A 24,908-nucleotide genomic window follows, 5' to 3' on the forward strand; every position below is an offset into this window, starting at 1 on the left:
CTTAGAGAAAAAATTAAGGCAGTTGCTAACGCCTTACAAGGTGCTCGTCTAGGAAAGATGTTGATTGTTGTGGATATTTGCATCAAGTGAGGGGAGGAGAGAGCAGAAAAAAGGGGAAGTGAGGGGAGGGTGTTTTTTGAGCTGTCATTGGAAACAGAGTTACCTGCTTGTATCGTGCTTGAATGGAGGCCTCAGTTACTGTCATTTTTAATACCTTTCTAAAAATATATCTAGCACAGATTAAAAAAACCCCACAAACAAGGAAATGAAGCAGTGGTCATCAAGTCTGTGATTTAAAGCTACTAGCCCCAATTATATTGGCTGAACATCTTTTTCTTTACAGCAGTGAAATTGGTTCAGGAATTTGCTTTGAGATTTTTGACGTCTGGGCGTGTTGTCAAGTAGTTGAAAATAAGAAGTTGCTAAAATAAGCATTTTTCTGGACTCCTCTGAAATAAAAGGTTCTAGGATTATTATTAAGCAAACAGAATCTTAGAAGTAAATCTAGACCTTTCATTGTTAATTAAGCCACTGCCATTAAGCCACTAACTTTCCTGACATTATGGCTATTCTAATGGCTGTTTCTAAAACTATCACAATAGTTTCAAGTTGTGTTATGTACTTGTCTGCTGATTCCCCCCCTTGGTTTCCACTATCTTAATATTCCTATTGCAATTGTAGAAAAGTGCTTGCTCTCCTGTAGGGAAGTAGAAGGTTTCTTAAGTTTTGACCTAGGATTAACCAAACTTTTGGCTAATGTGCAATAAATTTTTTATTTTGTAAAAAAAGATAAACTTTAAGGTAGTTTAAACACTCTGGAAATACTTGTGCGCCCTCTCTAGTCAACGTGGAATTGCTTGATGAGGCAGGAGGGTTCTGCAGAACGAATAAACTTGCTGTCATTCCTAGCCGTGACTTCAGTTTCTCGAGTCTGATGTGAAATTGTCACAATCGGACTAAGGGGGTCACAAGTCAGCGAGCAGCTGTTTGCATGATACCGTGTTAATATCCCGTGCTTAAATTCGTATTTCTCCTGTACTAAGTTGCGCCACTCCCGTCTAATCTGGAAACTTTTAAATTGGTGTGATCTCAGTTTTTTGGTTTTTTGTTTTTTTTTTCTTTCCTCCCCCTCTGTTTTTTATTTCTCTTACTACACCAATAAGCAAATATGTAATTGATGTTCTCACACCATTTCTAAATTATACTGTAGGTTTTGCAACTGGGGAACTAAGGTGCATCAAGCAGAAAAACCCACTGCTGGTTTATTGTCCAAACTAAAATACAAACAAGCGTAAATGCTGAGAAGCAATCTGGACTTTAACTTCGATAATGCTTTATTAATATTGTTCCTGAAATAGGGACTGTTTTCAGAGGATAATTTCCCTTTCTCATCTATTTTACACCTAGCCACTGAAGAGCAGTTTCATGCCCAAAACCAGTATAAATCGTGACAATGCAGCAAAGCGTGGGCAAATACTGAAGCACTTGGTTCCTTCTTCCTCCCACCTAAAAGTTTTGGTGTTTTTTTTTTTTTTTTTTGAAAAAGCTCTATAAAAGGTTGGGCGAAGTGTTTTTACCTGCTGCGCGACACGTGCCGGCTCTGGCCGTTCCCACCTGTGCGTCCTGCGCCTTTAAGGCGGGCCGGTCCCGCGTCACGTGTGAGGGGAGTGTAAACAGGAAGCGCCCGGCCGGCCGGGAGGGGGAGTTCGTTGAAGGGACCGTTTTTGCGGCGGGTGACTTCGCGAGCCGCCGCCGCCATGAGCCGCGAGCCGCCGCCGCCGGGGGAGGAAGAGGCGCCGGGAGGAGGAGGAGAAGAAGAAGGAGGAGAAGAAGAAGGGAGAGCGGGAGCTGGGGATGGCGGCTGCTACCTGGCGCTGTGCGCGCGGCCCGTGCACTTCGAGAAGGCCAACCCCGTCAACTGCGTCTTCTTCGACGAGGCCAACAAGCAGGTGGGGGTGGCGGCGAGGGGCCCTCCTCGCGGGGGCGGCGGGGAGACGCGTTCCCCCTGGCTCCTTGCCACCCCGTCCGTCCTGACAGGCCGCCGGGCGGTGTCTGTCGGATGGTCGCCTCAGGAGCTGGGCCCGCTCGCCGGCTGCGGGAGGGAGAGCCGCCGCCTTGCGTCGGTGCCCAGCTCCCAGCCTGCCGCGGCGGGCAGATGGAGCGGCCGGCGGGTGCTGGGCACCCCCACCGTGCCTCACACGGGTGGGGTGGTGGCGGCTTCGGGCCTGTTACCTCAGCCTCCCCCGCCGGCTCCCCGAGAAGAGGGGTCTGGAGGCTCTCACGCCCGGCTTTGGTCTCCTCCCCATCCCCTTCTGTGGAACCGCTGCGGCGCGAGGTCTCGCTGCTGGGCGGCTGGCTCGGAACCTGTCATCTTGCTAGAGGCGGTAGAAATTTGTTTTTTCAAATGTACCAACGTAAATTTATTAGGTTGAATTTCACCTGCCTTTACTCTCACTGCCCGAAGGTCCTTCTGGGATTCTTCAGAGTCAGCACTTTTTCCTTTCTGTTCCAGACCTCCCAACATTACTGGCAAACTTTGTCACTTCACTGCTAACTGCATTTCTCTGATTCCCACCCCCCCCCCCGCCTTTTCAATTGGTAAAGTTCAGTATATTCGTAAAAATTAATTTGTAGCTTTACTTGTGGCTTGGACCTGACTTGACACTTTGCTTTTAATTTCTTGGCTTTGGTTCTTTTAAGCGTGTTTTCCTTAATATCCCTATGAGCTTCTGAGTATTCAATTCAGTATAGCTAAAAGTTCCACAGTCTGTCGTGAGACTTATATAGATGTGGATACAGTCTGCTGTCTAATTCCTGTAACTGTTCTGTGACCTCAGCATTCACAGAATTGAAACGTTCAAGCTTTCTTCTCCATATAAATGGCATGGTTTGCCGTGTGCGGTGTGGACATGATCGGTGGCATGTTTGGAGAGGGAGGAGCATTTCTGGGATGTGCTTCTTGCAGCTACACTCTGCTCAGAATTATTGGTGTCCTTTCTAAGTCATAATCCTTTACTCACATTTTGAGGGCCAATTGAAATAAGATTACTTAAACAGGCCTGTTGTGAGACACTATATCATAGTGTGGATGTGATATAACTGCACAGAAACTGGTTGTTAAGAGCTCACTTGAAAGAAACTTATTTTCAACTGTAAATTTAATTCTCTGTGTTTTCTTGCTATTCTAAAATTGTTTAATTTCCAGAGTGTCTCCAAATCATTTATAACCAGCATTTCAATGACAGTTTCCCACGTGAATGGCCTTCCGAGAGATCTTTCCTTGCTATCTTTTGATCTCATAAAGATTAAGAGAGTATTGTCTTCATTTTCTATTACATCAATATTAAAAGTAGTTAAACTAATTATTTGTCATTATAGTAAGGCTTGCTTGCAGTTTATCGTCTTGACACCTGTATTTCTGCATGAGCATACTACACCAGTAGCATGGCTAGTTTCACAAAACAATATATCTGTTATTCGGAGACCTGATCTGTTTGTCTAGTGCTTCTGCACATAAAACAAGTACAAATAAGGCATCTGCCTGATTTTCTTTTTCTAAGCCAGTTAAAGTTTTTAACGGCATGACTTTTTTTAATGTTCTCTTATTCCAGCTCAATAAGTGGTATAGCTGTAGCAGGTTTCATACGTATATATGTGCAGTTGTGCTAAAGGAATTCTTTAAGTTCTTAGTTCAAGTTGGCTGAAGCTTCTCAGGTACATGCAAAACAGCAGATTACTATTAAACTATTCCTATCTAATAACATGTTCTGACAAGATCAAGCTTCTGGGTCATTGTGTTGTATCTCTTCGTGATCCCCAAGGTTTTTTTTTTGTTTTAAACAATGCCCTGATGTCTCAGATACTTCTACTAGTACCTGGCTTAGGAAAATATGAATATTAAAAAAAAAAAAAAGAGAGAGAGAAAACCTTACACAGAGTTTTACTGTTTTAACTTGCTCAGTAGTTCAGCGTATGCCTACAAGACTGTTTACAGTACCACTGGAAACCTGTACAGTACCATTGGAACTCCAGAGGAAAGAATTAATTATTTACTGAATCTCAGTGTGAACTGGCAGACCTGTGTAAGAACAAAAATTGCGTCTAGTAAAAAAATTAAAAGTATGGCTTATAGAAAAGGCAGTATGTTAAGCTTATGACTTTGAATAAGCTACAAATATTTTTCAAAACTTTTTTAATAGGTTTTTGCTGTTCGATCTGGTGGAGCTACAGGAGTTGTTGTTAAAGGTTTAGAGGACAGAAATCCCATTTCCTTCAGGTAAGGCACCTTCATCTTTATTGTCTTGGGGTAGAATTCTGCATACTTAAAATTATGTGGTATTTAGCCCTGATCTACTGTAGTTCAGGCATAAGACTTAGAAATAGTTATGATCATCTTTTAATTTTGTTCTTATGTATAATCTTGCAATTAAGATGGTATGCTTTGACCTCATGAATTTATAGTTTTCTGGGGGGCAAAAAAAGGTATTAGTCGGTGGCTTTTTTTTTTTTTTTTTTTAATGAAAGCATTTTACAAGGAATATGTGGAATCATAGAATGGTTTGGGTTGGAGGGCACCTTTAAAGTTCATCTAGTCCAAAATCCCCTGCAGTGAGCAGGGACATCTTCAACTAGATCAGGTTGCTCAGAGTCCTGTCCAACCTGACCTTGAATGTTTCCAGGGATGGGGCATCTGCCACTTCTCTGGGCAACCTGAGCCAGGGTTTCCCCACCTTCATTGTAAAAAAAAAAAAAAAAAAAAAAAAAAAAAATTCTTCCTTCTATCTAGTCTGAATCTACCCTCTTTTAGTTTAAAGCCATTGCCCCTTGTCCTATCACAACAGGCCCTGCTAAAAAGTCTGTCCCCATATTTCCTGTAGGCCCCCTTCAGGTACTGGAAGGCTGCTCTAAGGTCTCCCTGAAGCCTTCTCTTCTCCATGCTGAACAATCCCAGCTCTCTCAGCCTGTCCTCATAGGAGAGATGTTCCATCCCTCTAGTCATTTTTGTATCCCTCCTCTGGGCTTGCTCCAGTAGGTCTATGTCTTTCTCTTGCTGAGGGCTCCAGAGCTCTCCAGGTGAGGTCTCATCAGAGTGGAGCAGGGGGGCAGACTGGTCCCAATACAGACTGCTGAGGGACGCCACAGATCACTGATCTCCATGTGGACGTTGAGCTGTTGATCACTACCCTCTGTATGTAACCATCCAACCAATTCCTTATCTACCAAACAGTCTACCCACCAAATCCATATTTCCCGTTTAGAGAGAAAGGGGTTGTGGGGGCACCATGTCAAAAGCCTTACAGAAGTCCAGATAGACAACATCTGTATTTCTTACCTTGTCCACTGATGTAGTCGCTCCATCATAGAAGGCCACTAGGTCAGTCAGGCAGGACTTGCCCTTGGTAAGCCATGCTGGCTGTTTTGAATCGCCTCCCTGTCCTTCATGTGCCTTAGCTTATTAGCATAGCTTCTAGGAATATATATATCTTTATGTATAATATGTATTCTATAAGCAACTGTTGAGAAGTGTCACGATAGCTAGCCCTTGTTCTCTTGGGGGACTTCAACTTACTAGATGTCTGCTGGAAATGCAATACAGCAGGGAGGAAACAGTCTAGGAAGTTCCTGGAGTGTGTGGAAGATAACTTCCTGACACAGCTGGTGAGGGAGCCACCTAGGGAAGGCACCCCGCTGGACCTGTTGTTTGTGAACAGAGAGGGACGGGTGGGTGATGTGATGGTTGGAGGCTGTCTTGGGCATAGCAGTCACAAAATGATACGAGTTTTCAGTTCTCAGAGAAGTAAGGAGGGGAGTCAGCAGAACTGCTACCTTGGACTTCTGGAGGGCAGACTTTGGCCTGTTTAGGAGACTGGTTGAGAGAGTCCCTTGGGAGGCAGTCCTGAAGGGCGAAGTAGTTCAGGAAGGCCGGACATTTTTTAGGAAGGAAATCTTAAAGGCACAGGACCAGCCTGTCCCTGTAAGCCGAAAGACGAGCCAGCAGGAAAGAACACCGGCCTGGCTAAACAGCGAGCTTTGGCTGAAACTCGAGTTTGTGACTTTTGGAAGAAGACGCAGGCAAATCAGGAAGGCTATAAAGATGTGGTGAGGTTATGCTGGGAGGAAACTAGAAGGGCCAAAGCCCAACTAGAAATTAATCTGGCTACTGCCATAAAAGACAATAAAAAATGTTTCTGTAAATACATTAGCAACAAAAGGAGGGCTAAGGAGAATCTCCATCCTTTATTGAATGCGAGAGGAAATGTGGTGACAAAGGATGAGGAAAAGGCTGAGGTACTTAATGCCTTCTTTGCCTCAGTCTTTAATATTAAGGCCAGTTGTTCTCAGGGTACCCAGCCCCCTGAGCCGGAAGACAGGGAGCAAAATGAAGCTCCCATAACCCAAGAGGAAATTCTTAGAGACCTGCTATACCACTCTGACACACACAAGTCTATTAGGATAGGATCCACCCAACACTACTGAGGGAGCTGGTGGTAGTGCTCACCAAGCCACTTTCCATCATTTATCAGCTGTTCTGGAAAACGGGAGAGGTCACACTTGACTGGAAGTTAGTAAATGTGGCGCCCATCTACAAGAACTGCTGGAAGAAGCGTCTGGGGAACTACAGGCCTGTCAGTCTGACCTTGGTGCCAGGGAAGGTTATGGAGCAGATCATTTTGAGTGCCATCACATGGCATGTACAGGACAACCAGGTGATCAGGCACAGTCAGCATGGGTTTATGAATGGCAGGTCCTGCTTGACTAACCTGATCTCCTTCTATGACAAGGTGGCCTGCCTAGTGGATGAGGGAAAGGCTATGGATGTTGTCTGCCTAGACTTTATTAAAGTCTTTGATGCCATTTCCTACAGCATTCTCCTGGAGAAACTGGCAGCTTATGGCTTGGATGGGCGTACTGTTCGCTAAGGGGAAAAACTGTCTGGATGGCCGGGCCCAAAGAGTGGTGGTGAATGGAGTTAAATCCAGTTGGTGTCCGGTCACAAGTGGTGTTCCCCAGGGCTCGGTATTAAGACCAGTTCTCTTTAATATCTTTATCAATGATCTGGATGAGGATATCAAGTGCACCCTCAGTATGTTTGCAGATGATGCCAAGTTGGGTGGGAGTGTTGATCTGTTTGAAGGTAGGAAGGCTTTACAGAGGGATCTGGACATGCTGGATTGATGGGCTGAGGTCAATGGTATGAGGTTCAACAAGGCCAAGTGCCGGGTCCTGCACTTGGGTCACAACAACCCCATGCAGTGCTACAGGCTTGGGGAAGAGTGGCTGGAGAGCTGCCTGGCAGAAAAGGACCTGGGGGTGTTGGTCGACAGCCGGCTGAATATGAGCCAGCAGTGTGCCCAGGTGGCCAGTAGCATCCTGGCCTGTATCAGGAATAGTGTGGACAGCAGTGATCATCCCCCTGTACTCAGCACTGGTGAAGCCACACCTTGAACGGTGTTCAGTTTTGGGCCCCTCAGTACAAGAAAGACATTGAGGTGCTGGAGTGTGTCCAGAGAAGGGCAACGAAGCTGGTGAAGGGTCTGGAGAACAAGTCTTATGAGGAGCGGCTGAGGGAGCTGGGGTTGTTTATCCTGGAGAAAAGGAGGCTGAGGGGAGACCTTATCGCTCTCTACAACTACCTGAAAGGAGGTTGTAGAGAGGTGGGGGTCAGTCTCTTTTCCCAAGTAAGAGGGAATAGGACAAGAGGAAATGGCCTCAAGTTGCACCAGGGGAGGTTTAGACTGGCTGTTAGCAAAAATTTCTTAATTGAAAGGGTTGTGAAGCATTGGAACAGACTGCCCAGGGAAGTGTTTGAGTTGCCATTCCTGGAGATGTTTAAAAGATACGCAGATGTGGTGCTTATGGATGTGTTTTAGTGGTGGACTTGGCAGTGCTAGGTTAACGATTGGACTTGATGATATTAAATGTCTAACTGAAGCGATTCTGTGATTCTGTATGTGAGAGAGTGTGGGGATTCAAACTTGTGATTGCTACAGCAGCAGTGACTTATTCTAGGATGCAGTTTAGCAAGTTAAACAAAATGAAATAAACATAAATTAGTAGAGAACCATAATTTCTGAATTTCATGCCTGTGATTCAAACAGTGTTTCCTACATGTAGATTTCTTGCATTCTGTTTCTTGTTTAGTCTAAATTAGCTTCTTCTATGGCTTCCATTTCTTGTGGAAATATTTTTTTCAGAATCAGAGAACGGTACTTTCAATTAAACTACTTTGTCTTTAAAAAATTATTTTATATATGCCTCTGTTAAGAGTGATGGCTCTTTGAATTCTGCTGTCTGTATGTAAGAAGTATTCTTTTACTTGGAGTTTGCTTTGATCCATCTATGGATGAACCAGTTTGTAGTCAAGTTGTGTTTACTGTGACCTGTCAGGTATTGCCTGTCCTGAAAGTTGCTATTTTCATTTGACTTTTTTATTTGACTACCTTTGTCACAAATCCTGAAGGAGCTGAAAATACACAGTGAACTTCAGGAGGTTCCACAATTTTCCTGCTTGACTATCTATCTAGCGCTCTGTTTTTCTGGAGTTAATAATGCATACTGGAAGTAGAACTACCTTATTCATGCCAGTTGTACTGATGCTTCTTTATTAAGAATACAGTTTTGTTGTTTTGGGTTTTTTTTAGATGGTATGAAAACAGCCTCACTCTCCCTTTAACATCAGAAATTCTTCTAGAGGATGTGTCCTAATGGGGAAGCGAGTCAGCTTGTGTCAAGTAGCAGTAGTTGTGGTAAAGGAGCTGACTGCAGGATGTTGTTGGGTGTCACAGAACTCCAGACTCACTGGGGCATAACTGAGAATGCAGGTTTGGATACTCCCACTGTCTTCCAATTCCACATCATAGGCCAACAGAGCTGAATATTTGGAGTAACTTCATGTGCTAATTTGTCTGACCTTAGCCATGTTTCTCTAACAGATGTGTTCTGGATATCTGAAGAGTGAACTGCCATTATCTTCCAGTCTGAATTTTGAATCCTGTACTTGTTAGGCAACATTCATAAGTTGTATTCAGAAGCATTTGCATTACACTTTTTTTTTCTTATTTAATTGTCTTTTTGAGGGTATATTACAGAGTTCTGTAAGAAACTTTTAGATATTTCCATAACTTCTTTTTCTTTCTGTATAGGATGGAAGACAAAGGAGAAGTGAAGTGCATCAAGTTTTCCTTGGGCAACAAGATACTGGCTGTGCAGAGAACTTTGAAGAGTGTGGTAAGAAACCTACACCCTGCAGATAGGAATTGTATCTGGAAATCTTCTACTTACAGTACCAGAGTAGAAGCCCCTGAGACAAATGTTCAAGAGGTCTGGTGGCTAACAACAGCTGTAGTGAAAATTTCTCTATCATCCTGAGAGGCTGAACAGGCAACGTGGTTGTCCTGCTAGTGTCATCATTTAAGAAAAAGTGTGGGGGGAGCCAACTTCTATAAAGAATTCCCTGGCAGGGGTGAAGTGGAATATAGTAAGTCAGCTTTTCTTCTTTATATCTCATCCAAAATAATTTGATAAACTAATATCTCTTCTCTTGTATCTAGATATTTATCTTGTCTGTTCTTCATAATTGCTAATACACTTCATGGGCGTTTTTGCAGGATTTTTTGAATTTTATTCCAGATAGTCCTCAGCTAGAATATACGCAGGAATGTAAGGTAAGTTAAATCTCCCAAGCTTATATGCTTAAGTGAAACTCTAATGTTAGCTGATGCTGGTGGCCTCTACTCTACAAGAGAACTAATTGAGATACCTTCCAAAACACTAACATGAAGTAAATAAGGTATGTAGTCACTACTGCCTGCCTGAATTGAGGTAAATGAGCAGGTGTTAACAATACCATAAAGAACTTCCTGGTCCAGTCACCTTAATTCTTTCCTAGAAAGGACTGGAAATGCTGTTGAGGCAACAAATATCAGGGTTTGGGAAGCACAAAAGACAAAGTGCTGATCATACAGAAGCAGTAGATGGTAATTATGCTAATGTCAGATATGTTAATGTGGATGTTTTACCCTAATTTCACTGATGAGTGATAGTTAGCTATTACTAGTTTGCATACTATGTTTGGTATTTTTAAACAACCCTTCTAATTATTTTTTAATTATTATTTTACCAGAAAAAAAGTACCATTGTCATTATTTGGTACTTTCCAACTTTTTAACTAAGATAAATTAAATTTTGGGGTAATAGAATGCTGAAGTAAATTTTTAAACATCTGATTTGCGCGGATCTCTTTATTCCTGTAGACTTTAAAGCTGAAGCACTTTTCTGCTTTATTATTTAGGATTATGTATTTGAGTAAACCATTCTAGCAAACCATCTATGATAGTGTTCTGAGTGAAGTCATGGCAAATACTTCCACGTAGTTCTCAATTCCTGTCAGCAGAAGAACCTGCTTTTCATGTCAGGAATTGGTTGAATTGGCAGTATGATTTGAACTAGAACAACTTGGTTGTATTTAGGGCAAAAAGAAAATTTGACTGTGTAATAAACTTGTAAATCTTACATTCTACCAAAAATTCAGGTCGTACAGTAGTTGCGTTCGTACATAGTTTTGGAAGTCTTTACAGAAGTAGCTGATGTGTGCTGGGTGTCTAGTTGGTAAAAAGTATTAACTCCAGTGACTGGATAACTAAATTGCCTTTGGTTTTGAGTTCTTCATTTAGTAATATTAGCTTATCTGAATAGTTAATTTTTCCAAGTAAAAGAGTGTTTCTTTGCTTGTTTGTTAAAAGACAAAGAATGCCAATATTCTAGGATTCTGCTGGACAAGTTCTACAGAAATCGTGTTCATCACAGATCAAGGAATTGAATTCTATCAGGTAATACAAATAACTCCTGTAGGATAGAGGTTTGAAAATGTAAATTTGTGTCTGTATCTTTGAATTCCTTTCTTTTAGTTCTGTGAGAAAGCACTGCTCAAAAAAGAAATTCTGCTGTTTGGCTTGCAGACTATGAGTATTTTTCTTTGAGGGGAATACTTTTTGGGGCAGGGGGAACTTAACACTAACAGGTTATTTAGCACAGCTAACAAAGACTCTGTATAAAGGAGGACTGAATTAATGCTTAGAGAACTCTAGATTAATGCTCTTGGCTTTTATATAAATGAGTATCTAAATCTAATGTGAAATACTACTTCGTGCAAAAAGAAAATAATCATCATTTGGGAAGATATGTGCATGCTTAAAATGCAGCACAGAACAAATAATTGACTAAGACAGTGATATCTTTCTGCAAATTGGCAGCTTCCTCCTATGTTGATCTCATTGTCTGAGTTCTTCTGTGTTTAGGTATAATTACCTTTGCATATGTTTTTGGAGAAATCTAATGAATAAATAGCCCTTTGTGACATCCATCACAAGGAATATTATAAACTTTCTCTGAAGTAGTGCACTTCCCAATAGTTCCAGTCCTGGAGCTAAGAGACGGTGTTTCACATAATTACTAGTACTAGTAATTGGTACTAAGCTAGTACTAAAGAAAGTAACTGAAAAAGCAGCATTATTTCCTGCTGATTCAGGGAGAAAAAAATATTTGGCACCTGAAAGGATTATGAATGTCAACCCTGCAGGTAAAAGGACCAAATGAAGTGTGTTTTTTGAAGAGAAGTTATTTAAGCCCTTAAAATAAAGAGAATCAATTTATATACTGTCTTAGTTCTTAAAGACTAAGGAAGCTGGGGAATGAAAGCAGCAAAGATATTGTAATAACTTCTTAATAAAACTTCACTAGTTATGTCAATGTTTTCTCCATTATGGACAGAACTTATACCTAGACTTGGATGAGGGGAAGAGCCAGCACCTTTCAGCTCATTAGAATTTGATGAGTATTTGATGTGCATTTCCTTAGCTACAGTAAATTGGGGCCTAAGCTGTAATTGTCAGGTTTCTGATTTTTTTTTTTTTTTTTTTTTAAATTCTAGCATTTAACACTTAAATGCTTCTCACTTAACGTTTCTAGCTACTGTGTAGTACCACCTATGCTTTTGGAATCCTGATGGTAATATAATACTAATATCCTGTGTTTCCAGGTATTACCAGAGAAACGAAGTTTAAAACTTCTGAAGAATCAGAGTATTAATGTCAACTGGTACATGTATTGTCCAGAGAGCTCTGTTATTCTTCTGTCAACTACTGTCCTTGGCAATGTCCTGCAGCCATTCTATTTCAAGGTAAAGGAATATGTTCCAAACTTTTCATTTTTGTGTGCTTCCGTTTTTTTTTTTAGGCTGCTTTTCCTGGATTTCTTCCAAGAGGCACATGTGTTCGCATCCTTATATGACAATAAGCAAAGGGCAAAGCAAAAATCTGTAAGGTAGTTCTTAGGTGATGGCTTAAAATTAACTAATTTGCTCTTTATTATGTCCTCTTTGGAAAGAGGTGTATCCTGCTAATGTTAGACAGTTGACCTTGAGAAAGGGGGGGGGGGGGGGGTGGTAAAAAATCAGTGACCCAATATTTGACAACAATCTTTCAAGAATTTTTTTTTCACTTAAGTAAGTGTAGGTAGTATTTAATTTTACTATGGGCATTTGCACTCTGTAGCACAGTAATAAAGAAAAATTAAGGGCCTTTCACTTGTAATTATAACTACAACCTTCCAAAGGTGAGTGGATGAATTTGAAAAATAAATAAAAAAGGTAGTGCTTAAGAAACAGCTATTGTCCCAAGCATGAGAGTTTTGTTTACAGTATTTCTTTCTTTTAGTGTTCTTCCCTGTGGACAACACTTAAGGTTAATGGGAAAATATTTTTCCTTTGAGCTTGGAAAAAGTGTGTAGCAAAAACTAGAACCTGTTTTAAGTTAATCATGCAGTAAGACGATTTAAAAAATGAGGAAAAGAACTGAAGAGTTCATTTTGCTTCTTTCAAAGGATTAGGAGGATTTCTCTGATAGTCTAAGGGAAGAGATTAAAAAGAAGCTTATTCAAATGGGTTTCCTGGTTTGATCTGGTGTAGGATCTGTACTGGATCCTGACATTACATTCTCTTAGGTGGCTAGGCAGAACTTACTAGCCTCTCACAGCTTTCTTTTTAAGGACTTAGGTCATGCTTCCCCCTCCTTAACGTTTTGTGTCAAGTTGTAGCTTGAAGCTAAATATTTTTTATTTTGTCTTCAGAAGGTCATCTTTAAAGATTTCCTGAGAAAGGTACTGTACTAAAATAGTCTTTGAAAATAGAGCTCTAGCAAAGGATATATTTCTGTCGTGTTCACACTTCACACTCAGGAATGAGTTAATGAGAATGGGAAGTGAATTTCAGTAGAAGCTTTGGAAACTCTGAAAACTTGCTTAAATATAAATTAGTTAGGAAAAGAGGAAGAGGAGAGAGGAAACCGTGGGCAGGAGCAGGAGTATGCTCTCATCATAAGGCAGATTCTGGAGTTAGCAGGAACAAAAGGAGACAGTGACTGGTAGGAGGTACTGATATTTTCCCCTTCCCAGTATTTAAAAGTCGGAGCGTGCGACTTGCTGGAAGAGAGAAAAGGTTAAGAGAACTGCTGTTTGAGATCTCCAGACCAATTGTAAATGGGATCTGCATACAAATTTGTATTAATTAAAATTGAAACGTTTTGCTAGCTGAAGCTAATGTTATAAAATCAACATGATAAAGCTGCAAAAATTATAATACCAGAAGTATTTTATATATTTTTTTATATATATATATATTTATATCTCACCAGAAGTGTTTAGAAACACAGTAGGGGGGAAAAAAAAAAGCGTCAAACCTTTTTCCTTTTTGGCTATCACCATTCTTCACCTCATGGGGGTGCTATTGGTGCAGCGTTTGATTAAAGGTTACTTCTGACCTTTCCGTTTCAAGTCTTTAACAACGGATTTCTTTGGGGTTTTTTTCTGTTTAACAGAGTGGAACAATGTCAAAACTATCAAAATTTGAAATCGAGTTACCTGCAGCACCCAAGTCCTCCAAGCTCAGCCTTTCTGAAAGAGATATTGCTATGGCTACAATGTATGTATCTAACTAATCAAGCCTTTCCTGGGAAAGTATGATAGTTTGGGGATGCTGAGAAAAGACAACGTTAACATGGTTGCACTTGTTTTAGCAGTGCTACTGCTTTAAAGTGCTTCAGTTACTGCCTTGAAAAAAGCATCTAAACAACTCTCTTGGGGCAGGCAGGAAGGGGAAGCAACTGCAAAGTCTTGCATGAAATTACTCTTGATTGGTACAGAAATGTTGAGAATGCTTCACTTTTTGAACTGATGTGTTGGTGGAGTTGTTCTTAGATGCCTAACTTGCATGAATATAGGCTGTGCATTGTGATTTATCAAGTGCTGTTTTAGTCTTTTAATTAATTGATTGCTTAATTTAGGTAATCTCACATCTGTTCTTCTAGGATAAAATGCATGGCTTTAACAGACTGGTAGACCTCTTATTTGAAAGTAATGCTTTAATCCTGTTGTCTCGTTAGATATGGGCAGCTTTATGTTCTCTATTTGAGGCATCACTCAAGGACTTCCAATAGTACAGGAGCAGAGGTAGTCCTCTATCACTTACCAAGGTAAGAGCAGAATGAAGAACATTAGTGGCAATTAACATGTGTGTAAGAGACATCTGCTTTTCTAGTTTCAACAGGCTTATTGACCAGCTCTTCTCATCCCTGTTTCTGTAGAGAGGGCTCCTGTAAGAAGACGCACATTTTAAAGCTGAACAGAACTGGAAAGTTTGCACTGAATGTTGTGGATAACTTGGTGGTAGTACATCATCAGGATACTGAGGTGCAATTTATTTATATTATGTCGTGTCTTTTAAAAGTTATGGGCAGATTTTAATAATGATGCCTATTAGCTCTGGCAAATATTTTTGCATGTGCTTAGCTTTTCCAAAAGCCAGAGTGCGCAAACACAAAACCATAAGGGTATAAGAGATTCAAAATTATCCTTTCACCTTGTTGTGCTAACATTTAATCAGGGCTGTTGTTAATACCTGTTTTTCATACTTTTTTTTTTTCTTCTTCTTGTTAGTTTCCTACGATACTTTGCTGCTGCACTGTATAGGCTTTTAAGGCATTATACAAAGAGGCAGAGTTAAATTGGGTACTAAATTATGAATCCTGGGGACTTCTCATATTGCATACATTTGAATGATACCTGTGAACATAAATGATCTTATGTGTATGGTAGCATAGGTAAAACTTGCTTGTCTGTAGTCTCAGTAGCAAGGCTTGATCGGTGGTAAAGCTAAAGTGGTACTTTGCTCTTAACTTGTGGAAAGGCTTTAGCTGCTTGTGTTATCTTCTCTTGAGCAGCTTCAAGAACTGGAGCATGTTATCTCATTAGGATGATTAGTTGATCTTTCAGTTATAATTCATGTTAATTCTACACACTAGCATTTAACCCAGAGCACTTACTCTCCAGCATTTTGGTCAAGCTATAAACATGACTATATAAACACAGAAAACAAAACCAGACTGAATAGAGTAGATATCAATAATTAAAGTCATGTTTCATTAGCACTGAAAGCAAAGCTAATTTCCACTGTTGTCCATAGTGGGTAGAAGCATTAGTGACCTGAGTTGACAGAACTATGAGGATATCATAGGAAGATGCAGAATTTTCCTCACAGTTTCTAGCATCCATAATTAAGCAGTGAATTTAACATAAGACTCTTATAAGGGGGTGTATAAGACAGACTGAGAGGGACTTTTTACCAGGCGCTGTAGCAACAGTTCAAAGGGCAGTGGTTTTAAACTGAAAGAGAATCATAGAATTGTTGAGGTTGGAAGGGACCTTTAAGATCATCGAGTCCAACCTTTAGCCTACCCTGACAAGAGCCACTTCTAAACCATGTCCCTAAGTGCCCCATCTACCCTTTTTTTAAACACCTCCAGAGATGGTGAATCCACCACCTCCCTGGGCAGCCTATTCCAATGTTTAATAACCCTTTCAGTGAAAAAGTGTTTCCTAATATCTAATCTAAACCTCCCCTGACGTAACTTGAACCCGTTTCCCCTCGTCCTATCACTTGTCACCAGGGAGAAGAGGTCAGCCCCCGTCTCTCTACAACCTCCTTTCAGGTAGTTGTAGAGGGTGATAAGGTCTCCCCTCAGCCTCCTCTTCTCCAAGCTAAACAACCCCAGCTCCCTCAGTCGTCCTTCATAAGGTTTGTCCTCCAGACCCCTCACCAGCTTTGTAGCCCTTCTCTGGACATGCTCCAACACCTCAATGTCCCTCTTGTAGCGAGGGGCCCAAAACTGAACGCAGTACTCGAGGTGGGGCCTCACCAGTGCCGAGTACAGGGGGATGATCACTTCCCTAGTCCGGCTCACCACACTATTCCTGATACAGGCTAGGATGCTGTTGGCCTTCTTGGCCACCTGGGCACACTGCTGGCTCATATTCAGCCGGCTATCAACCAACACTCCCAAGTCCTTTTCTGTCGGGCTGCTTTCGAGCCACTCTTCCCCAAGCCTGTAGCGCTGCATGGGGTTGTTGTGTCCCAAGTGCAGGACCCGGCATTTGGCCTTGTTGAACCTCATACCATTGGTCTCAACCCATCGGTCCAGCCTGTCCAGATCCCTCTGCAGAGCCAACCTACCCTCAAGCAGATCAACACGCCCGCCCAGTTTAGTGTCATCTGCGAACTTACTGAGGGTGCATTCGATCCCTTCATCCAGATCATTGATAAAGATATTAAAGAGAACCGGCCCCAGCACCGAGCCCTGGGGGACACCACTTGTGACTGGACACCAACTGGATTTAATTCCATTTACCACCACTCTCTGGGCACGGCCATCCAGCCAGTTTTTTACCCAGCGAAGAGTACACCTGCCCAGGCCATGAGCAGCCAGTTTCTCCAGGAGAATGCTGTGGGAAACAGTGTCAAAAGCTTTGCAAAAATCCAAGTAGATAACATCCACAGCTTTTCCCTCATCCACTAAGTGGGTCACCTTATCATAGAAGGATATTAGGTTTGATAGGCATGACCTGCCCTTCACAAACCCATGCTGACTGGGCCTGATCACCCTGTTCTCCTGCATGTGCCGTGTAATGGCACTGAGGAGGATCTGTTCCATGACCTTCCCAGGCACTGAGGTCAGACTGACTGGCCTGTAGTTCCCCGGATCCTCCTTCCGGCCCTTCTTGTGGATGGGTGTCACATTTGCTAACCTCCAGTCAGCTGGGACCTCCCCGGTTGTCCAGGACTGCTCATAAATGATACCAAGTGGCCTGGCGAGCACCTCCGCCAGCTCTTTCAATACCCTTGGGTGGATCCCATCCGGCCCCATAGATTTGTGCACCTCCAGGTGCTGAAGCAGGTCCCTCACCATTTCCCTTTGGATTACGGGGGCTTCATTCTGCTCCCCATCCCTGTCTTCTAGTTCAGGGGTCTGGGTGCTCAGGGAACAACTGGTCCTACTGCTGAAGACTGAGGCAAAGACTTCATTAAGTACCTCAGCCTTTTCCTCATCCTTGGTCACTATGTTGCCAGCCCTATCTACTAGAGGACAGAGATAATCCTTAGTCCTCTTCTTATTGCTAATATATTTATAGAAACTTTTTTTGTTGTCCTTGACAACAGAAGACAGGTTTAGCTCTAGCTGGGCTTTGGCCCTCCTGATTTTTTCCCTACATAGCTTAACTACCTCTTTGTAGTCGTCTTGAGTGGCCTGCCCTTCCTTCCAGAGGCCATAGATCCTCTTTTTTTCCCTAAGTTGCAACACTAGCTCCCTGTTTAGCCAGGCCGGCCTTTTTCCCCGACAGCTTGTCTTCTGGCACATGGGGACAGCCTGCTCCTGCGCCTTTAAGACTTCCTTCTTGAAAATCATCCAGGCTTCCTGGGCTCCTTTGCCCTGGAGGACTGCCTCCCAGGGGACTTTGTCAACCAGGCTCCTGAAAAGCCCAAAGTCCGCCCTCCGGAAGTCCAAGGTAGCAGTTCTGCTGACCCCTCTCCTTGCTTCTCGCAAAATCGAAAACTCTATCATTTCATGGTCACTGTTCCCAAGACAGCCTCCAACCTTCACATCCCCCACAAGACCTTCCCTATTTACAAACAACAGATCCAGCAGGGCACCTTCCCTAGTTGGCTCTCTCACTAGCTGTGTCAAGAAGTTATCCCCAGCACATTCCAGGAACCTTCTAGACTGTTGCCTCCCTGCTGTAGTGTATTCCCAGCAGATGTCTGGCAAATTGAAGTCCCCCACGAGGACAAGAGCTCGCGATCTTGAGACTTCTCCCAGCCGTTTATAGAATATTTCATCTGCCTCCTCATCCTGATTGGGCGGTCTATAACAGACTCCTACTACGATATCTGCCTTGTTAGCCCTGCCCTGATTCTTACCCATAAACACTCAGTCTCATTATCACCATCATTAAGTTCAAAGCATTCATAACACTCCTTAACATACAGGGCCACACCCCCGCCTCTCCTTGCTTGCCTATCCTTCCTGAAGAGCCTATAGGCATCCATGGCAGCACTATAGCTATGTGAGTCATCCCACCACGTTTCTGTGATGGCGACTACATCATAATTATCCTGCTGCACAATGGCTTCCAGCTCCTCCTGTTTGTTGCCCATGCTACGTGCATTAGTGTATAAGCACTTCAGCTGGGCTATAGGTCCTTTCTCCTTTTTACTGGCAGGAGCCGAAATTCTGCCACCCCCAGACTTATTCCTAAGGAGCCTGGTTACGCCCCCTATCTTTTCCAAGTCTAGGGCCAGCATGCCACTGGCATGGGTACATTTAGATTGCATATAAGAGAAATTTTTTTACAGTGAGGGTGGTGAGACCCTGGAACAGGTTGCCCAGAGAAGTTGTGGATGCCCCATCAGTGGAAGTGTTCAAGGTCAGGTTGGACGGGGCTTTGAGCAGCCTGGTCTAGTGGGAGGTGTCCCTGCCCCCAGCACATCCCTTCCAACCCAAATCATTCTATGATTCTAACGGAGAACACAAGATGGAAATGTGAAAAGCAGCCTGAGTACGTGTAAATGGGTGGTAAATTACATTTCATGAATACTAACGTCCTCTTCTCAATTGCAGACTTCTGTTATATTTGACATCAAGCTAAAAGCAGAATTTGACGGGTCTACTACCATCCATCAATTTGTACTTCCACCTCGATCAATACAACCCTACCAGATACCTGTAGCAGGTAGAACTACTCTATAATAAATATCCTGTCACTGTTACCAAGATTATCTAAATGTACAAGAGTGTTTCAGTTTTTAGGATGCTAGTTACTAACACTGTTATTATACATACTTAGGAGAGGTGAGGGAGGAAAGAAGGTAAGAAGGAATTGAGCATAAAATTGTGTTCCAAACTTGTGCCTACTAGAGAAAAGTAAGAGTTACTGTTAGGTACATATTTCCCATAGTCCTTTGGTTTTACACTCTAAAGTTGTGGTTATCTTTATTTTTCTGGCTGCAGCTATAAAAGCTTATGTGTGTATGCAAAAGCACTTCATGTTTTTCTGGCTTAAGTGATGACTATTTAACTGTGTAAGTAAGATACATAAAGAGGTGAAAGACAATCCAAGCTTAGAATTAAGTTTCAGACCAGTTTAGAAGCAACGCTAAGATCAGTGTTAGGACTTCAACAAAAGTTGTCGTTTTGGATTATCTTTCTGTTCTCCTGTCCTAGAAGTGTAGCAGATAATTACCCTCAAGCTGGAAGTAGCTAGAAATAGCCTGAGCATATGGTGAAGCAGCATCGGTCTCTTTATAGAAGAGAAAGATGCTTCTATAGGAATGATTGCACCTTAAAACCTCTTTAACATCTGAATTTTGAGGTCACTAATAGCAAGTACAACTGATGAATCTGAAGGTGGAGGTTTGTATTAAACAAAGGTTAGGATCAGAAACCAGTCTTGCTTTTTAAGAAACGGAAGTGATCACACATAAATACAGCCAATGGAGTCTATGTATTTAGAATTGTAGTCTTAGAGATGGAATACTTCTGTGTGCATGATTGTTTTGGTTTTTCAGCCAAGTGAAATCATGCTTTGAAGAGTCTGTTTGCCTTCTCACAGTGTCAGATTTTCTTTGATCTGGCTACACAAAGGGTATATCTTTTTTGCCTGTGTCATGTTACAATCCATACTTGCCTTTTCAGTGTAAGATTGTAGTTTGTATCTTGTTGGTATAGGAGAGCTGCCAGAGTACTACTATTCTTCACCTTATTTTAATTTTTCTGCAGGTCCAGCCTCTGTGACGAGTCAGTCTCCTGTTCCATGTAAACTCTGTATCCTTTAAATACTGTAAAAGTGCAAAGAGTATTACTAAAGCCTCATTCTATGTACAAAGCATGGAAGAAGCTTGCATTTGTTACATCGACCCATTAAGTCCAGCTTTAGCAGATTATACATACTTACTTCAAGAGAAAATAGTATGCTTCATAAGAGACTGTAATGCTTTCATGGTTGTAAATATGGAAATCTGTCAATCTGTAGAAGTCACAATACCACACTTCGTGGTCATTTGAGAGCATGGATGAACTACTGAGTAGTACACCATGAAATTGAAGATAAAATTCCAAGAATGTGGTTCAAGACCTTACAAGAAGGGATGACAGTAAATGAAAGTATGTTAATGGGATCTGCTTCAGTACAGTAGCATGAATTTAGTAGCAACAGTTTAGAATCAATGTTAATATGGATGTTAGAACTTTAACATTTAGATTCTTCATCTTGGATTGTCTTTCAACCTGATATTATCATCAGTGCAAGTGAAGGTAAGTGCTGAGCTGTTTGACTCTACTATACGTGGGGTCAAAGGGGGCTAGTTTATACCTTCAGTGCACAAAGCAACTTAAAGTGACTAAGCAGATGTACGTACTAAGATGACTACTCTTGGTAGTGATAACTGAGGATGACCATATCTTTACTACAATGTTTCAGGGGTAATGCTGCTCTAAAATATAATGTAATCTATACTCAAACAATTGAGATGTGTTCTCATTTAAGGTGGAAAAGTGGGATGTCTAGGCTATACTATATAAGGCAATTCTTTTTATTTTACTCCTTCAAATCAAGGTTACCTCTGGAGTCTTCAAGTGAAACTTGAACCTGTAGTTAACCTCTTGCTAGATAAAGGAAAACTAATGGATTTCCTTCTCCAAAGGAAAGAATGCAAAATGGTTATTCTGTCTGTGTGCTCTCAAAGTAAGTTCATGTGCTTTGTCTGTATCTTGAAAGTACAATACTGCTTATTTATAAATGCTCACACAAGTCAACTGGACTGTTCTTAAACTTGAGACCACTTCTGAAGCTAGCTTAGTCCCGTGAAATGTCATTTGCCTAGACTACCCTCAGGAATGACTTAACAACATGAAAGAATCCAGCTCCCCCCATGTAGTTAAAATACATCTGACATAACTGAAAGTGCTTCTTTGAAGTTTAGAGTAGAGATAACCTTTAAAAAAAAGGCAACATTAAGCCCCTGGTTATTCCTCCTCACAGTTCTTTTTTCTTCTTATCTTTTCAGTGCTCAGTGAGCCAGAAAGGGGATCACTATCTGTGATTGCAACTGTTTTTGACAAACTGAATCATGAATATAAGAAGTACTTGGAAGCTGAGCAAAGCTATACTCTGGTAAACCACCTTAGCTACAGCAGCTTAAAAAGACAGGATGATGCTGTTTGCATTTCAGGTTGCATCATGATGAAGGCAGAATACTTGCTCTCTTCTGCCTAAGAAATTCAGGCCTAGCCCAAGGTCCTGGCTGTCTCAGGCTCACAGTAGAAGGTCTACTGGGCAAGCTGCTCTAGGACCCCCACTTAACACTGTTGTGGCAGATGCTGCATGGCTCATTCTCCAGCATGACAAGTAACATAACCCAGTGCTTGAAAGCAGAAAGAGGGCAGAAGCTCAAAAAGCAACTTGGAATCCATAACTATCAAGAGAGTTTCCAAACCACTGATTTTATGGCACATATTACTACTGCACGCTATATGCAGCCCTGATGCATCTGTTAAAATACCCAGTTCAAGCACTAACTCACATATTACAGCCAAATATGAAAAACCCTTCTAAAGCTGAGTGCCTGTATCATCATAGTAAGTTTGATTCATCTCCTGACTTTGAGGCATATAGTAGCATCTATATTTATATAACTTTATATAAATATATAACTATAAAAGCAGTTTTAAATTTAATACTAAAGCTCACACTGAACAGAATACATCTAGTATAATATGACCACAAATGTTAATTTGCTCAGTAACAAAACACATTTATAATTATGTTCCCAGTGGAAAACAGTCTCTGTACAGATGAGACTGACTAGAACTGTACCACAACGCTACAGTTCTCTTATTAAAAGGCTTTCTTCTTGTAGGTGGTAGAAGCAGGCCTGAGTAGAAGTAATCCACTCCTGAAACGTCCAGTCCGCACTCAAGCAGTTATTGACCAGTCTGACATGTACACACATGTTTTATCTGTGTTTACAGAGAAGAAGGTAAGTTAATTCTAAGTGCTAGCTTGGCAGCAGTCTCAGAGCAGCAAACTTGACTGCTTGAAGGAGCCTGCCCATTCTTACAGGGTTGCCATTAACTTTTTTGTCGTCCAGGAAGCACCTCATAAGTTCACTATAGCGGTCTTGATGGAATACATTCGCTCTCTCAACCAGTTCCAGATTGCAGTTCAGGTGAAGTACTTGCATGCCAAGTATATTACCTCATTCCATGAAATTACATGGAGTTTCAGACCAGCCTTGGTCATGTGTCCTCTACAATACTACCTTCTAGTTTGTAAAAACTGGTACTGAGACGTACCTTTGATGTTTTTCCTGCATTCACAGCACTACTTGTATGAGCTGGTCATCAAAACCCTTGTTCAACACAACTTGTTCTACATGCTCCATCAGTTTCTGCAGTACCATGTGCTCAGTGATTCAAAGCCTTTGGTATGTAAGACAAGTCGCTTCAATAAGCAAGCGATGGAGGTGGGAAGTCTTCAGAATTTTAAGGTTATTTCTACTTTTGCCCTAGGCTTGTCTGTTACTGTCCCTGGAAAGCATTTACCCTCCCGCACATCAGCTCTCTCTGGACATGTTAAAAGTAAGCATTTCAGACTATAGTAACTCCATGTCACACGAGTTAGACTTGTCAAACAGCTTACCTGACCAAGGTTGAAGTGACTAGCTAGCATCTCAGTCATTTGTTAGAAGCATAGTCTTACAGCTGTGATTGACTTCACAGAGACTTTCCACAGCAAATGATGAAATAGTGGAAGTTCTGTTGTCCAAACACCAAGTTTTGGCTGCCTTGAGATTCATCAGGGGTATTGGAGGACATGACAGCATTTCGGCCCGCAAATTCCTTGACGCAGCAAAACAAGCAGAAGATGATATGCTTTTCTATACTATATTCAGATTCTTTGAACAAAGAAATCAGCGGTTACGAGGAAACCCTAGTTTCACACCAGGTAAGCAATAAGGAGTTAGACCAAGATACCCAGCTGTGCAAACAGAACTAAGACTTGTTTTGCTTCCACTCCAGCTAAGTCTATTTACAAGATAAAACTCTCAGTTCATTCTAGCCTGTATTTTAGACTTAACCTTTAGTCATAGTTCCAAAGTTAACTTGCCTTGCTCCTTTGTATACTGCACCCATGAGTAAACAGACTGAACCAAACAGGAACTTGCCCATTAAGGTAACCTGTTTGGCTTGCAGTTGCTTGCACTGCTTATTTTAGTAAAGTCGTTGTCTCCAATTAGTGCTTTCTCCTGAAGCCAGGAACTGGGTCAAGAAACCTTTGAGTTCAGTTGCCTGTTTCCACAGATTTTAAAGATTCAAGGCCTGTTCTATACTACACTTACTCTCACTTTAAAAACCATGCTGAACTGCTTGCTCTAGCAACATGTTCTTATCACCAAATAGTCTACAGGCAGAGAATATCACTCCAAGATCTTACATCTTGACAGTGAAGAACTCTCATGGATACAAATCTGCTGGTTAGATAGAGGAACTAGATCAGACGTCTGCTTCACCACAAGAATACTTGTCACAGGACTGACAATACCTCACTATCCCATTGCTTTAAAATCATTAAACTCTTTTACTCAAAGGCATTAAAGATAAGAATTAGTATTTAATTGGGGTTAAGTGAAACTACACAACCTTGCTTCTCAGTTTCCAAGTTTTAAAGTTAACATGAACTTTTATTTTGCCCCCCCTTAGGTGAGCACTGTGAAGAACACGTCACCTTCTTCAAACAAGTTTTTGGAGAACAAGCTCTCATGAAGCCCACAACATTCTGAAAGACACTTCCACTGAAATGTATAAACTTAATTTATTGCATTTAAGTAGATTTTTGAACTACAAAATGGCTATTTTATAATAAAGTATATACAAGACATTTTGGCAAATAGTACTAAAAATATTACAACTTGTGATGGCTTCCCCCTAAAAATAGAGACAAAAGTTGCATTGACCTGCATTTAAAATAAGTGTCAGTGGTTTAGCAGTCCATTCTCATACCCATGTCACCTCAGTTTCATTGACAAAAAAAAAAAAAACACTATTCAACTCATGATACAGCTGGTTTAGGTTTCTAGAAGAAAAAGATGCAACCTCTTGAAAACAGAAGTGTTCTAGTAATCTTGTTAACACACTTAGTTTTAGTAATACTGTTACATGAGCCACACAGAGCATTTCCTGAGTTTAAAGCTACGTCCAAAGCTGCAGCTGATATCTTCTAGTTGAACCTGTGCAGGAGTCAAGTCAGTGGTGGTTACAGTGTGATAGTCATAGAATGTTGCTGCGCTTCAGTTCTTAAGAAGAGCTGGGCCTAAGCCACAGTTCATGGAGTCCACTGAACACTGTTAAAAACTAGAAGTAGAGGAGTCTCTCCCGTTCTGTACCTCTGGTCCTCTCTTGTGCAGCACGAGTTTTAGCTTTATTTACCGATGGCCCTGCGTGAGAGAAAAAACACAGTTATTCAAA

The 24,908-nt window shown here is 41.5% G+C and overlaps 2 protein-coding genes across 6 annotated transcripts in view; one reads left to right on the forward strand and one right to left on the reverse strand.

Annotated features, from left to right (window-relative positions):
- Positions 1 to 1,628: 1,628 nt before the first annotated feature.
- RMC1 (regulator of MON1-CCZ1) lies at positions 1,629 to 24,321 on the forward strand. Of its 5 annotated transcripts, XM_074576838.1 has the most exons (21): positions 1,697 to 1,949; positions 4,200 to 4,276; positions 8,643 to 8,822; positions 9,144 to 9,228; positions 9,609 to 9,665; positions 10,743 to 10,829; positions 12,038 to 12,178; positions 13,872 to 13,975; positions 14,436 to 14,525; positions 14,637 to 14,742; positions 19,005 to 19,116; positions 20,163 to 20,207; positions 20,643 to 20,696; positions 20,998 to 21,126; positions 21,449 to 21,555; positions 22,301 to 22,420; positions 22,532 to 22,609; positions 22,763 to 22,867; positions 22,953 to 23,021; positions 23,163 to 23,388; positions 24,144 to 24,321. In XM_074576838.1, exons 4-21 carry the CDS (start codon positions 9,145 to 9,147, stop codon positions 24,221 to 24,223), a joined length of 1,794 nt encoding a protein of 597 aa, XP_074432939.1. In that variant the 5' UTR covers positions 1,697 to 1,949; positions 4,200 to 4,276; positions 8,643 to 8,822; position 9,144; the 3' UTR covers positions 24,224 to 24,321. The 5 variants fall into 5 exon arrangements, with proteins under 5 accessions (XP_074432937.1, XP_074432938.1, XP_074432941.1 ...); XM_074576836.1 differs by lacking the exon at positions 8,643 to 8,822 and having other exon boundaries at positions 1,629 to 1,949; XM_074576840.1 differs by lacking the exon at positions 8,643 to 8,822 and having other exon boundaries at positions 1,687 to 1,949; positions 9,144 to 9,478.
- NPC1 (NPC intracellular cholesterol transporter 1) overlaps positions 24,237 to 24,908 on the reverse strand; it is a 28,057-nt gene continuing 27,385 nt past the window's right edge. The window contains exon 25 of the mRNA XM_074576835.1: positions 24,237 to 24,877. Within this exon, the coding sequence (XP_074432936.1) occupies positions 24,795 to 24,877 (83 nt within the window). The 3' untranslated portion in view covers positions 24,237 to 24,794. The remainder of the gene's footprint in view (positions 24,878 to 24,908) is intronic.

This window comes from Larus michahellis, chromosome 2, assembly GCF_964199755.1.
Source record: "Larus michahellis chromosome 2, bLarMic1.1, whole genome shotgun sequence".
Taxonomy (NCBI): domain Eukaryota; kingdom Metazoa; phylum Chordata; class Aves; order Charadriiformes; family Laridae; genus Larus; species Larus michahellis.

Coding starts and splice junctions, on each gene's coding strand:
- RMC1 (XM_074576836.1), top strand. CDS start 1,758: ATGAGCCGCGAGCCGCCGCCGCCGGGGGAGGAAGAGGCGCCGGGAGGA. Junction 1,950..4,199: donor TCGACGAGGCCAACAAGCAG/GTGGGGGTGGCG, acceptor CTTTTTTAATAG/GTTTTTGCTGTTCGATCTGG. Junction 22,868..22,952: donor TCAGTGATTCAAAGCCTTTG/GTATGTAAGACA, acceptor CTTTTGCCCTAG/GCTTGTCTGTTACTGTCCCT.